Raw genomic sequence first — 15289 nt, 5'->3', positions numbered from 1 at the left:
TGAATTGAAGTGATTACATGTATCTAAAAAAGTCCTCCGACTCCAGGCATGGTTCTTTCTGCCTTGATGGTGTCTATTTCCCCTTGATAGCTGAAAATCATTCCCTTTTTATTCGTCTGTTAATTCAGTGGCAATGGGAGCCCAATTTGGACAGGTGGCAGTCTCAACTTCCGTATCACCAGGACAGATGTTGGCACTCATGTGAATTTACTCCTCCCTTGGGAAGCGTTTTAGACTGACAGAACTGAAAACTGTGGGAATGGGAAGTGAGAGTATAATGAATGGATTATTGGGTATGACAGAGAAACCTCTTCTGCTTTTGTCTCTCTAGTCTTGAAGCTATGCATTATGGCAATATAATTAAAAAACACCACATATACTTTATTTGAAGAAAGGACTGCATCTTATGGGGGAGTGTTGCAGCCTTGCAGGTGGTGTTTCCAGCTAGCACCATAACTGAGTCTTCAATAGACCATTCCAATGGTCTGGAAAAGCAGCTGCTTCCATGTAAAGGAATATATGTGGTGAGATTGGCCAGTTCTATAAGTAGGAACTCATTGATATTCTTGTTTTATGATAAAATTAGTTCCTTGGTCAGAAGCTATTTTCAACTGAATACCATAATGACAACAAAATGTCATAAGTCTGTGCTTGATGATGCTGGCAGAAGCACTGCAGTCAAGAAAGACAAACACATATACAGGATAATTGTCTAATCCAGTGGAGAAAAATTGATCTCCTCTCTATAGTGGAAGAAGTCCAATATAATCAGTCAGTGGAGAATGGTTGCAAATCTGAGACTTCATGTTTAAGCTCTACCATAGACAGTTGGGCAATCAGTGGTTTCAGTAGATAGAAGAATCATGGGGAGGGAAAGTCCATTTTGTTGATCTTATGCATAACTTTTATCCCACCACCATGGCTGTTTTGTACATAAGTCCGTTAAACAAGCACCAGAGTTTCTCAGAAAAGAGGCCTGATTGATATTCACAACATGAGATACCTTTTCCACTTGATTATTGAAGACTTCCTCTCCAATAGACAGCCTTGGATAACTATGTAAATAATTCACAAATATGTCAAGATTTTGTGTTCATTTTGAGAAGCACATTCACACATGACCCAAGACTGCCTGTCACTAATCTTCCAACTTGGTTTATTCCAAGATTCTGACCTGCTGGCCAATCAGTTCATTAGCCAGTGTAGATCATTATGATCACTTAGTGTCTCATTATTAGGCATTCGATCTCTACCAGACTCTAGTAGTAAGCCAGAAGTTGATTCTCCACAGGAGAATAGTTGTTTTTAGAAGATTTGCCTTTTCTCCAATTCCATAGATAGTTGCATGGTGGCTCTTGAAAAAGAATTCAGCTGGAGAATGTGATTTTGAAGCTCACTATAAAATTGCACTAATCAAGACTGTGCTATTGATGTAAAAGCCCACAAATAGATCAGTGAAACAAAAGAGAGTCTAGAAATAGATCTGAACTTTCTGTACTTTGCGTCTTTGTCAAGAATTCATTGTCAGTACAACACTATCCCTCTGACAATACAACACTATTTTGATTATTGTATTGATTAATGCTAGGTTTCCAAATCTGTTATTTTAAAAAATGTTTAGATATTCTATATCTTGACCTTTTCTATAAAATTTTATATAAATTATGTCAGTTTCCTCAGAAAGACGACTTGAATTTGGAGATTAAGTTTAATCCATAGATTAAAAGCAGATTTATAAATAATATTGAGTCTTTAAATCTATGAACATTATATATCTATCCATTAATGTGGGTCATCTTTAATATCTCTAAATAATATTTTTCAGTTTTCATTATAAAAATATTCTACTTATTCAATTTATTCAAATGTATTTAATTTTTGATGTTATCATAAATTGTATATTTTAAAGGGATGGGTTTTCTTCTATTCAGATTTTGAAAGTTTTATTGTAAGAGTTGAATCTTGTCAAATGATTATTTTCTACTTCTGTTGAGATGATTATACATATAATTTTTTCCTTTCTGTTAATGTCATAAATGCTTTCTTCTATCTTTTTTACTTTTCCTTCTATTTTAATTTCAGTTTAAATAATTTTTTTTGATCTCTCTTTAAGTTCACCACTCCTTTCTCAGTTGTGTCCTGTCTGTTAAGCCCTCAAATTATCTCTTTATATCTAATATCATATTTTTCGTGTCTAGCATTTTCATTTCATTCTTTTTTGTAAAATAATACCTATCTGAAGAAATTTTCCATCTGCTCATGCAAGTTGTCGCTTTTCTAAATAGATCTGTTATTGTATTTATTATAGTTTTATTAAAACGTTTATAAGTGGTGAACTAAATATTTAGGCCATCCCTGGATTTGCTTCTATTGATTCTTTCCTCTCTTAGTAATGTGTCATATTTTATTACTTTTTATTGTCTTATAAACTTTGCTTGTATGTCAGACATTGACATGACAATGAAGAGTAAATACTAATGCTAATTCTACTTATAAAAGGATATGTCCTTCTTTTGTCAGGTTGCTAATATGGGGAACTGTGCCAATGTAACTTGTATTTGAGTTGTATTTGGGCAGTTTAAGCTTTAGTTGGATTCAGTTTCACCACTTACTTCAAAGTCTTTCAGTGGAATTAGGACTTCCCCTTAAAAGGGTCAAAGACTCAAGGACCAGCAAGTTGCAAAAGATGTCTTCAATCCACTTGCCATCTTCCTGAACTTTGAACTCTCTCTTTCTCTCTGCTTTACAGTTCAATTGCCAGCTTTCTGGTTCACCAAGGAATTCTTTTTGCTCTCCTATCATACTTTAGCTCTTTTGTGTCTTAGACAATCTTTCTCCATTCTCTTTTCCAGCCCTCAGCCATTAGAAGACCAGTGTAGTGTGACTGATGAGGGTGTCTCTAGGAAGATTTACCACACTTTATCTGTCTTTCCCTGAATCTTCAGCAGTCATTTGGGGAAGGCCCTGCATGCCTCAAAATCTCTCTCACCTTTTGTGCTCTGTCTGCATCCTTTGGTATACTATTCCCATGTAATAATTGAGTTTCCATGATAAAGAATTGGTGGAACATACAGATTTTCTCTGTGGCAGGGGCTCTTCCCCCAGACCACATATGACTCTTAACAATTTAGCATATTGTGCACTACTCCTATTCATGGTAGATTCTCTTTTCTCTCATAATTTTACCAGAGGTGAAATCAGCTGTAGGTTTCTTCTCGCCTAGGAAGGTGTCCTCACTTTCTGGAATTTGGTTTATTAGGTTTCTTTGTGTTCTTAGCTCTCTCATGGCTTTTAAAAAAGCTATAATTCTGTAGCTTACCAACATTCTTATTTGTGTAGAAGTAACAGTTTTTTATTACTTAAACTTTGAAATAATTTCAAATTTTTATGAACATTGCAAGAATAGTAAAAGAGCTCCAATAGGCTCAGAGACTCTATTTAAGTCACACTTCCAGTACAGCCTGCAATACCATGAGCCAGTTAAACCCCTTTTCTTTATAAATTACCCAGCCTTAGGTATTTCTTTTAGTGATGCCAAAATAGACTAACACACCCTGGAATCAATTATTTGTCGGAAGAACCTGGTTGTGTTGAGAATGGAGTGGTATTTAGAGACCAAGATCTGGCTGCTAGCTATTGCTCCTGGGTGCTGCCAGTGGACAGAACTCAGAATATCTATGTATCTAACTATTCACACATATGTATTTAATACTTAATTTTCTATCTACCTGTATCTATTGAAACCCATGACTTTATATGAATTGTTCCAATTTCAACTCAATATCATAGAATGTATTCTAACTTCCTTTCTATATTTGTAGTTCCTTTCTCACATTATAAGACACCTGGCTGTCATTATCCTTAAAAATACTTGCTTATTTGCCTAGTCCTCATGTATGTAAACAAATGCTGGTTTAGACCCTTACTGTTGTGGTCTCTGGTCAATAACTGATTGCCTATTAATCAATTTTCCTCCTCAAACCCTTACTGTTTTGGTCTCTGGTCAATAACTGATTGCTTATTGATCAATTTTCCTCCTCTTCTGTTTTTTTGTCCTTGTCAGTTTGGTGTACTGGCTACAGTGCTGCTCCGCTGAACTTCCTGAACTAAATGCATTGTATCAATTGTATTATATTATCCTTCCACCAAAAATACCCAGCAGTTTTGCTTGCTCCTTATTATCATCAACATTTGATATTGTCAGTCATTTTAATTTCAACTATTCAAATGTGCAGAGGTACCTTATTGTGGTTTTAATTTGTATTTCCTGGTGACAAATGATGATCATGTTTATATGTCTTATTTGCCATTCAGATATCTTCTTTTGTGAAGTGTCGACTCAAGCAATTTTGTCAATTTTTCTGTCTTTATAAAATTATAAGAATTCTTTATGGATATTCTGGATGGAAGTTCTAAGTTTATACAGTCATCATTTGGTATCCATAAGGGATTTGTTCCAGGATCTCTGCAAATACCAAAATCTGGTTGCTCAAGTGCCTTATATAAAATGTAGTATTTGCATAAAACCTATGCATACCCTCCCATATGCTTTAAATCATCTTTAAATTACTCATAATACTTAGTACAACATAAATGTATATAAATAATTATTATGCTGTTTTATAATTTTTATTATTTTTATTGTTGTATTGTTATTTTTTCCCAAATATATTCACTTCAAAGTTGGTTATGGTTTTAATATGCATTTTCCTGATTCTTAACGAGGTTCTACACCTTATCTTATGTTTACTGCTATTTGGTTATTTTCTATACTTAACTGTTCAGGTGTCTTACTTGTGTTTCTACTGGTTCAGCTCCCTTAAAAATAATTTGTATAACTAAACATTTTAAAAAATAAATATTCAGGATATGCACTCTTTATCATTTGAATATTTGTGAATATCTTCTCCAACTCTGTGACTTGTCCTTCCACTCTCTTAGTCATTTAACACTGCTTTCATTTATTCTATTCTTTTCAATCTCATTTGCTTTTTAATGAATAGATTAGACAATTGCAAGAGCCATCTAACCTGTAGGTTTTCTCTCCTTTGGTACATTATTTTATATTCTTGTATTATAAAACATAAATCTCACCATGGAATTACGTCATTTATATTTTGCATGTATGCACACCATTTTCTAGATGATAAATCTAACATTTTATTCATTGACGTATTTGAGGTCCTTCATGAACCAAACTTTGCATAGCTACTGAGTGTATGAAAACAAATATATACTCCGCAATCCAGCATGCAAATGTGTACCTCCATATCTTAGCAGTGTCTTTTTTCCCCCTCTATCTGGATTCCTAGAAAAACAGCTTGTGCCTAAACTTATTACTAACACTCTATTGGTGAGGGGTAGGGTGGTGGTGTAATAATCGGTAGCAAAAGTGAAGGGGAAAATTAGTATGTGAAACAAGAAAGAAGAAGCATTTATCTGCTCGCTTCCTCCTATTTCTTGTATCGGATTCATCCAACTTTATCTTATAGGCATTTAACACACCTTTACAAATGAGTTATTTTAACCAGGCACTCTGGGAAACTACTGGGGAATCTAGGTCTCACCTTCCTTTGAATGAGGGAGTGGTGGGTAGAACCAGAAGTTCCATGGATCCAATTAGGTCAGACCATGCCCATAACATGTTTTGCTGAAACTGGCCCTTCCCCAACAAAAGAAGGCAAATCATCGTTTGCATCAGGAAATGAGGCAACTTTGGCAGCAGCAGCCAGGGCTTTCAGCCAAGCAAGTAGCATAGGTCAAGGGGCAGGTGGGGCCAAGTGAATGTGGGAATGCGCATAGCTTGGTTTCTGGACATCTTTTATGCTCTTATCTACCACAGTTCCTTTCAGAACAGTTAACCTGATAAAGGCAGTAAGCCAAGTCAACACATATAAAGGAAAGGGGAGAAGAGATCATTTCAGTGGACCTGACACCTAAGGTTTGATGAGCTCATTTGGTTGCACATCAAATGAAATTCTCTCAAAAGACAAGATTTGAAAATTATTTATTTCTTTTCTTTCCCTGTGTTACCATGGTTCTTGCTTCCTGATACTGTAATTATGGTTTTGTTTTCCAGGTGTGATGGAGCCTGCATTTTCCTCTTTATCTGGATACTTTGTGGCCATTCTTCTTTTACAGATAACAGTACTCACCTCAGGTAGGGATATCTATTTCTTTTTCATGGAGCAAATTACACTGAAAAAAATGAGCAAGCTTCTCACTGTTATTTCACAGATTTTACCCTTATATTCCAGTTTCGGTGGTAGAAATGAGTATTAAAACAGCTTAAGATTAAGAAATGTTATTTCAATTGTTATGCTACAGAGTTGCAATGATGTGCCTATGAGACAACATAGATAAATGTTTAACATGTCTCCTTAGGAAGCTTAAATTCTCACTGGCAAATCATAATAAATATATCTTATATTTAAGAACACACCACAATTATTTATGTAACCATATGAATTATAAGTTTATAGGATTAGCAGGACTTCACATAAAGAAGTTAGTGTGAGTGGGAGCTGTCCACAAATTTTTCTTAGAGCAGAGGACTATTAGGTTTTATAATTCAGATTACTTATGATGAGAGGGGTAAACATTCTTAGCAGAGACAGAAATGAATTTGACATAGTATAGAGAAGCAAAAGCTAAAGGTATGGAAGGACCCATGTGATAGTTATCTACAGTTTTGGAACAAATTAGCCTAAACATTAATGATGTAAAATAACAATCAGTTTATTCTATCCACAATTTTGTGGGTCAGAAACTTCGGCCAGGGCTCACCCGGGTGATTCTTCTGCTCCATGTGACATAGACTGAGGTCACTTGGTGTATCTGCTGGTGGAGGAAATGATCTGAAGGGCTCAAGGTGGCTTCACTTAGGTGTCTGGCATTTTGGTGGAGTAGGCTGGAAGGCTGGGATTAGCTGAGATTGTCAACTGATCTATCCACATGTGGATTTTCTACTATTGTGGTCACAAGGTAGTCAGACTTCGTATAAGGCAGCTCAGGGCTTCAAGAAATATTGTTACAACAGGAAAGAATGGCTGCTGCTCTTTTATCAAAACAGGCCCAGAAACTATTGCAGCATGTCTTCTGCTGCATTCTACTGAACAAAGAAATCACAGAACACACTAATTCAAGAGGAACAGTCATACTTTTTGCTTCATGGAAGGGACATAAAAATTGTTGTGGCCACTTTTAGCCCACTAAAAACTGATATTAGAAAAAGTAGCTGGTATATTTTTTAAGTAAAGATTGTAAAATAATCAGGTTCCACATCCCACCTCTTGACAATTGGAGCATCCTCCATTCATTCTTTAAATATTTATGAAGTGCCTATTATGTTCAGGTAATGCTTTATGCACTGAGGATATAAAAAAGAATGAAAAAAGAGACTCTTTTGTTTCATTACCTACATATTAATAGGTCATGAGAGAAAATGAAGAAAAGAATTAGAAATAAAATATCAGATAGTGATATGTGCTGGGGAAATGTGATTTTGGGAAATGCTGAATGAGCAATCATAAAACATTTCTTTAAGGAGTAGTTTTTTAAGATGGAACCTGAGTGATGAGAAGGAGGCAGCTATGAGCATCTGGGGGAAAAACACTGCCATCAGAGTAAAGATATATCTGAGAGCAAAGTTCTGAAGTCAGAACAACATCAAGAATCAGAAGAAAGGTCAGAGCATCCCAAAAAAGAGGATCTAGGAGAGCATTCTATTGTAGTCTTCAGACTAAATCTTTGGTCTTCAACTCTCCACAGAGCAGTTCACTGTGAGTAGCTCTAGGAGTCACCACGTGGTCATGGTCGGCAGCCAGGCTGAGCTCAGCTGCCAACTGTCCCCACCACAGAATGCACAGCTCATGCAGGTGGGCTGGTTTCGGGATCGCCATTCCCAAATGATTTACCTGTATGAAGATGGGGAAGAACACTCTGGAGAAGGCATTCAGAACTACATGAATCGCACAGTGTTCCTGAAGGATGCACTAGAAGAAGGCAAAATTACCCTCCAGATTTACAACGTCACTGTTTTTCATGGTGGGCAGTATCACTGCTTCTTTAAAGATGGCCACACCTATGAAGAAGGCATCGTGGATCTGAGGGTGGCAGGTAAGGACAGGAGAGTCCTCTTCAGATTTCCTTGGCAATTCCATGACCCCGAATTCATGAATAGTTTTTAAAATTTACAACTTTCAAATATAATAAAATAATAATAGAATTTTTTGAAAAAATAGAGAGTAATATAGTGCACAGATACTCTTAGCAATTTGTCATAGTTCCTTTAGATTAAGTTAAAGTCACCTTTGTACCCCTCAATAGCGCTATTTACTTTTCTGCTTTCCAAGAAGTAGCCATTATACTTCTTATGGTTCTTTTTTTGTTTTTTCTTCAAATTTTAAGAACATCAGCTGCCAGCTGTCTTCATCCCAGAGTGCACAACATATGGAGGTGGACTGGTTTTGGGATCACCACTCCCAACTGGTTTACAAAGACTGGGAACGACACTGATTGCTCTTAGACACTTGACTTTCTTAAAATTCTTTTTTCAAATGTAGTTCTTAACCCATATGGATTTTACTCTTGTGTATTTATGAGGGAATGATGTTGTTATTGACAAAGCTAATCTCGTCAAAGATGTAGTCTTTCCTTGTTTAGTGTCACAAAGCCAGTACATAAAACTGAAAGTCAGTTTCAAGCAGTATAAACTTATTCGATGGTCACGGAATTGAGAATTGGGAGCATGGCTCACAAATCAGTTTCTTGATTAGTGATGGGTGAGGGGATTAAAATATAGGGTTTTTCTAATAAAGAAGTTGGACATTAAAACTAACGGGAGGAATATTAATGTATTTTCTGGAGCTGGGGAGTGAACCTCTGGTAACCAGAGTGCTGCCTTCCCTTTTGTCCTTATATGGCTTCTTCCAGTTGATGATTGTCAACTGTCATGGTTCTGGTGGGGGTGTCATTTTGCATGGAAATGAGATTATAATGAAGCCCCTTGTCGTTTTGAAGCTGTTTTGTCCGCCATCTTGGTTCTAACCAGTCTCGGCTGGTCTGGGTACAAATGGAACTTTTTATTGCAGGTGCCATGTTTCTTGAATATAAGTAGAGCTAGGGCAGGGTAGAAATTCAGCTGTGTCACATAGGCATTACGCTGGGTAACAATGTCTCTCCTTATTAAATTATATATTTATTGAATATTCCCAATAATTGTCAGGCACTTCTGTCATTGATCAAGTCCTTATCTGTGCATGGGTATTTTCATGAGTTTTTAATTGAATTTTCTATTGAATCATCATGACATAACTTCTGGACCTATGACCGTACTGCTTTGTTTAAATGACTACAAGTTATGTGCCTTAATATAAAATAGGGCATGTCTTACAACTTCACTATTCATCTTCAAAAGTGCCTTGGTGCTTTACTATATAAATTGTAATTATAAAGTTATATTCTGTTAGGAATTATGATTGAAGTAAAATTGAATTTATAGACTAATTTTAAGAGATTTGCTATGTATTTTTATTGAAATGTCCTGTCAATGAACACTTACTTAAGCTTTTCAATTTTACTTCAATTTTATTTCAGTTAAATTTCATATGTTTACCCATAAAAGTCTTGCACATCTTTTGTCAAATTTCTATAGTTAGTTTGTAAAATTATGAATGAGATGTTATTGTTAAAAGTTTTAATGATTATGGTTTTGATATAGGAGTGTAATTGATTTTTTTATTTTTTGTTTTCTTTACGTAGTTATTTTTGAATAAAAACTTCCTCAAGATTCAAAGTTTAGTAATTTTAAAAATCCATGATAAAAAGTCTTCTTTTCCATAACCATGAAACCATAAATTTCACCTCTCACGGGCAGCTAATGTGATGTGTTTCTTAGATACCACTTCCTGAGTTTTTTTTTAACATATAAATGTGTGTGTATACACAAATATACTGCATAAGCATACTGTACATCAACATATATGTACATGTGTATACAAACATACAGATGTACAATAGATACTTTTAAAATAATTGCTAATATACTATGTATGTATTTTTGCAACTTGCCTTTTTTTAAACTTAATAACATGAGTTGAAGGTTTTTTGTTTTTTTTTTTTAATGGAATCAAGCTGTGTAGCCCAGACTGGAGTGCAGTGGCACGATCTTGGCTCACTGCAAGCTCCGCCTCCTGGGTTCAAGCAATTCTCCTGCCTCAGCCTTCCGAGTAGCAGGGACTACAAGCGTGTGCCACCACGCCCAGCTAATTTTTTGTATTGTTAGTAGAGACAAGTTTTCACCGTGTTAGCCAGGATGGTCTTGATCTCCTGACCTCGTGATCTGCCCACCTCAGCCTCCCAAAGTGCTGGGATTACCGGTGTGAGCCACCACACCTGGCCCCGAAAGTAATTTTGTATCAGTATATGAATCTTTCTATTCTTTCTATGATGGCAAAGTATTCCACGGTGTGGATAATTCAGAAATTATTTTAGCCATATGCTTTTAAAGAACACGCAAGTTACTTCAAGCTGTGGGTGTACAAGCAGTCCTCTAAATTAATAATATAAATAAACTACTAGATGTGTAATTTCACACATGTGCAATTGTACGTCTCTTTGTATGTGTATAAAAATTATGCCATTGGTTTATCAAATCACACACACACACACATACACTCAAAGCCTTTGGACATTTAATTAGGCTTTATTGAATTGATTCAGCAATTTGGAGATAACTGACATTTCTTTCTGCACTGAGTACTGTTTACTCTGCTACTTCAGATGGCACTATATGGGATCCTAATCCATAGCTTCACTTTCTATGGGGAGATTTCTGCATTGGTAGGTGCTGCACTTTGCTCAGCCTCTAGAGGCCTCCAAACTGCTCATTATTTTCTATTTTTTAAAAATAAATTTCATTGTCTGTATTTAAAGTATACAACATGATATTGTAGGATACATAAACAGTAAAATGGTTACTATAGTGAAGCAGATTTATATATTCATTATCTCACATAGTAACCCTCTTTGTGGCAAAAGCAGCTAAAATCTACTAATTTGGTAGAAATCTCTAATACAGTACAATTTTATTGCCTTTAGTCCTCAGATGGTATACTGGATCTCTAAATTTGTTTATCCTACATGTCTGTTATTTGCTCATTATTTTCTATTTACCTGTATGAAGTCAGCAAAGGTATACATGGGGAAAGGCCAGGAATGGGCTTTTGTCCCCTTGGATATGGAGTGGTGTCGATCCATTAGGATCTTTATCCTTTTGAGCTTTAGGATTCTGATCTTCTTTTACTACCTGAAGTTCTCTAGAGGAAATTTAGAATATTTGCTGCCTTTCCTGACAAGTAAATGCTACAGGGGCAGAAATAGCTAGAACCTTCTTGAATTCCAGTCACTTCCCCATTCAAGTCCTGTAATGATTCTTTATCTTGTTGTATTTTTAATCCAATTTTATGAGGTGCTTTTTGTATTTTATCTACCTTTTGGGTTGTCTCCAACAGGAAAGATGGTCACAATTACCTTGCCATTAATGGCAGCCCAAAATTGAAACACGTAATTTCTATTTTTATTAAATTGTTTTCACTTATACAATTCTATGCCCCCAAAATAACTTGATTCAATTTATATGCTTAAGAAATGACGATGCAAATTTCAAAATAGCCAGTTGAGAGATGGGGGCACCCAGCTGAATCTGGCTGTGGCTTGGATTGATTAAATTATTTTTATTTTTGTATTCCAGTATACTTTATATACATGGAGTGCACAAATCTCAAGTGCACAGCTCAATAAATTTTTACATATAGGGACACCCACAAATTCACCCCTCAGATCAAGATATTAAATATATCCAAATGTTCCGTCTTACCTCTTTCTAGTCAATACCACTCTTCTCTTGCTGAGATTCCAACTTCTATTTCCATAGATTAGTTTTGTCTGTTCTAAAACTTATATAAATGGAATCACACATATATGTGTGCAGTTGCTTACCATTATTCGTTTATGTTGTAAGTGGCAGAAATTTCTTCTTTGTTTTTCCTTGTATTCTATGCTGTGAATGAACTTTTGGGTTACTTTCAGTTTTGGGCTACTATGACTAATACTGCCATGAATATTTTTGAACATTTTGTTTTGTATACATCAGTACTCATTTCTGTTATGTATTATAAGTAGGAGTGAAAGTGTTGGGTCATGAGCATAGGCGTATGCTCAGTTTCAGTAGATACTAACAATTTCCCAGAGAGGTTAAACCAATTCACAGTCCTGGAGCCAGCCATATAGGAGAGCTCTAGTTGCTCTACAGCCTCTCCAGTCTTTGGTAATGTCAGTGCCAGTGCTGTTCATTAAGACATTTTGGTGGGGTGAAGTGGAATGTCATTAAAGTTTTACTTTGTATTTCCCTGATGGCTGGTGATGTTGAACATCTTTGCATATAATTATTGGTAACCTGGATATTTTTTTAAATGAGATGGTTTTTCAAATATTTTTCCCATTGAAAACACAAAGTTTATCTGTCTTATTGATTTATAGTACTTAATATATTTTGGATGCTACTTTCCAGATGTATTGCAAGTGCCTGCTCCTAGCTGTGACTTTTTTTTCACTTTTTACATGTGGTCTTTTGAAGAACAACAGTTAAGTCCCAATTATCAGTCTTTTCTTTTATAGATAATATTTTTGATGTCTTGCTAGCTTGGATTTGGATGGAAGTATTATTCTTGTTCTAATTGTGGCCACCCCCATTACACTTATGGTATACATAGGGCACAGAGAATGAAAAGACTGATTTACTTCTCAATTCTTGAGTCCACACCAATAACTATAATGTAATTTCTCTCTCTTCTTTCCAGCTGTAGGCTTGGATGTGCAGATTAATGTTCAGATTCTCGGCACAGAGGGGTTTGTGGTGGAGTGTACCTCAGGAGGGTGGTTCCCACAAGCCCAGATGGCATGGAGAGACAGCAGTGGGAATGTAATTCCACATTCATCAAAATCTTACTCTCAGGATGGAGCTGGATTATTACATTTGAAGATGACCATTCTTCTAAAAAATAGCACCCATGGTCCTGTAACTTGCTGCTTTTACAACCCAGTCACTGGTCAAGAGAAAAGGGCAGGTATTGTCATATCAGGTGAGTGCTTGTGGCTTGGTTTTATCAAGGAAGAATTGCCACATAAAATTTCATGTCCTTCTTCAATGTGGCCAACTAAAGAGAAAATTAAGTGGAATAATAAATGTGAGGTTGTTTTATAAACTATGAACTGCTGTAGACATGCACTATTGAAAATGTATTAAGTTGCTGGGACAAGGAAAATACCAGGTGCTAAGGAGTTATTTTAAACAATGGAAGATACTAGAATCATTAAAGGAAAAGCCTTGTTCTGTATAGCATGTTAAGGCTTCCAAAGTTTTTATGTCCTTTGAGTGCTAGATTCACCTTTTTTGGGCTTTGTGACCTTGGGTATCACTTAACCTTCAAGACCATTGATTTATCTCATTTGGAAATGATAAAGTGTATGTTATTTTGAGCTTGAAATGAAATACTGCCAGTGCGATAGTTTTACAAAACAAAGCAATATGCAAAATTAATATGGATTTAAAAATCATGATGTCACAAGTGTACTTTATTACAGAAACTGGTTTGGTCCTAGTATTGCTTAACACAGAGACAGGAATTATTTTAGTTTCATTTCTCAAGAGATGCTTTCCCAAAAAAGAAGAAGGAGGAGAATGTTCCCTGAGAGACATCATTGGTGTCTACCAGAGGGTCTTTGGATGTGATTTCAGATCAATTTTACCTCTGTTGTTAGATTACTCTGAATAGAAGAAGGTAAGCATTTAACTGGATCCAGTTCACAGAGGCTTCATATCAAGGAAATATCCTGTCTCTTAACAGCCATGAGTGAACAATTAGAAAGCTGATAAAATAAATACTGTAAGTACTTTTTTTTTTCTTTCTGTTCAGCAGAAACCCATCTATTTCAGGTGCTTAGGTCCCTTTGTGACCCAAAATAAACTCCTTTAATCAACTCACCATTTCAGTTTTCTGCGCCACTTCATGGGAGTATTACTTCTGGTTTCCCTTTTAATCCCACGTTTCCCTTCTGAGCCATTTAGGTTTCCCGGACTGACCAACAGTAATCAGCGTTGTTGAAGGTAAGGTGTGAATCTAGAACCTCAGATCTCATGCTCCTTTCCTGTTTATTTTTAAAATTTCAAATAGAAGCCTTTCAAAAATGAAGAAAGCAAATTGAGTCATGGTGATAGCCAAGTAGGGGGGATGCCTTGACAATGGATTTGTGCTATTTTTACATGTTATTTTTGTTGTTGTTGTTTCTAGAATCCATGTGTGCCTCAGGTTCTAATAGTCTGGTGTTAATTTAGTAGGTTAGCCTGCTATACTTCACATCATCTTAAATTGAAATACACTAAGATATTTATTTTATGTTCTGTATCTGAAAATCCCAGTCTCTGGAGGTATTGCCTGTATAATTCTGTGGTTTTTCTGTTCCCAATCTCTCCTTCATTATTTGGGAACCCATGTTTGTCTCTTTTTATATCTTATATACAAGGATCTTAAAACTCCACTCTCCAAATCCCTAGTAATTGGCAGAAAATGATGGGCAAACGTTGACTTTCAACTTTCCTGATTTTCTAAACTTTGAGAAATTTGAGGAATTACCTGCTTTATCAACACTCAGCAATTCCTTTCCTTCCTTCCTTCCTTCCTTCCTTCCTTCCTTCCTTCCTTCCTTCCTTCCTTCCTTCCCTCCCTCCCTCCCTCCCTCCCTCCCTCCCTCCCTCCCTCCCTCCCTCCCTCCCTCCTTCCTTCCTTCCTTCCTTCCTTCCTTCCTTCCTTCCTTCCTTCCTTCCTTCCTTCCTTCCTTCCCTCCCTCCCTCCCTCCCTTGTTCCCTCCCTCCCTCATTCCCTCCCTCCCTCCCTCCCTCCCTTCCTTCCTTCCTTCCTTCCTTCCTTCCTTCCTTCCTTCCTTCCTTCCTTCCTGTGGGTGGCAAGCCACCCAGGTGCCAAGGCAAGAGACTGAGGGCACAAGCTGTTCCAGTATAATAAAGAAAATATATAGAATAAGAATAGTTATACTAGAAATAGATTATAGATATGATTATATGTGAATATTATTAATCATTAGTTTGTAGCATTACATTTTATTCCAATATTATAATAATCTTTGTTCTACAATTATAACGTAGGAAAAACCAGGCCATACAGAGACAGGAGCTGAAGGGACATGGTGAGAAGTGATCAGAAGACACGAGTGT

General features: G+C 36.2%; 1 protein-coding gene across 22 annotated transcripts in view; it reads left to right on the top strand.

Annotated features, from left to right (window-relative positions):
* Positions 1-15289, top strand: part of LOC105495000 (putative selection and upkeep of intraepithelial T-cells protein 1 homolog) — a 222588-nt gene that overhangs the window by 176127 nt on the left and 31172 nt on the right. For 20 of the 22 annotated variants that reach the window (XM_011764105.3, XM_011764103.3, XM_011764107.3 and 17 more), the window contains 3 exons: positions 6080-6160; positions 7771-8118; positions 12861-13142. In XM_011764105.3, the coding sequence (XP_011762407.2) occupies positions 6080-6160; positions 7771-8118; positions 12861-13142 (711 nt within the window). Of the gene's footprint in view, positions 1-6079; positions 6161-7770; positions 8119-12860; positions 14742-15289 lie in introns of those variants that run through there. The other 2 variants (XM_011764119.3, XR_011621209.1) reach the window with 2 other exon arrangements.

The sequence above is a fragment of the Macaca nemestrina genome, chromosome 1 (genome assembly GCF_043159975.1).
Source record: "Macaca nemestrina isolate mMacNem1 chromosome 1, mMacNem.hap1, whole genome shotgun sequence".
Classification (NCBI taxonomy): Eukaryota; Metazoa; Chordata; class Mammalia; order Primates; family Cercopithecidae; genus Macaca; species Macaca nemestrina.
The sequence above is the reverse complement of the archived record's forward strand: the minus strand, read 5'-3'. Positions and strand labels throughout refer to the sequence as shown.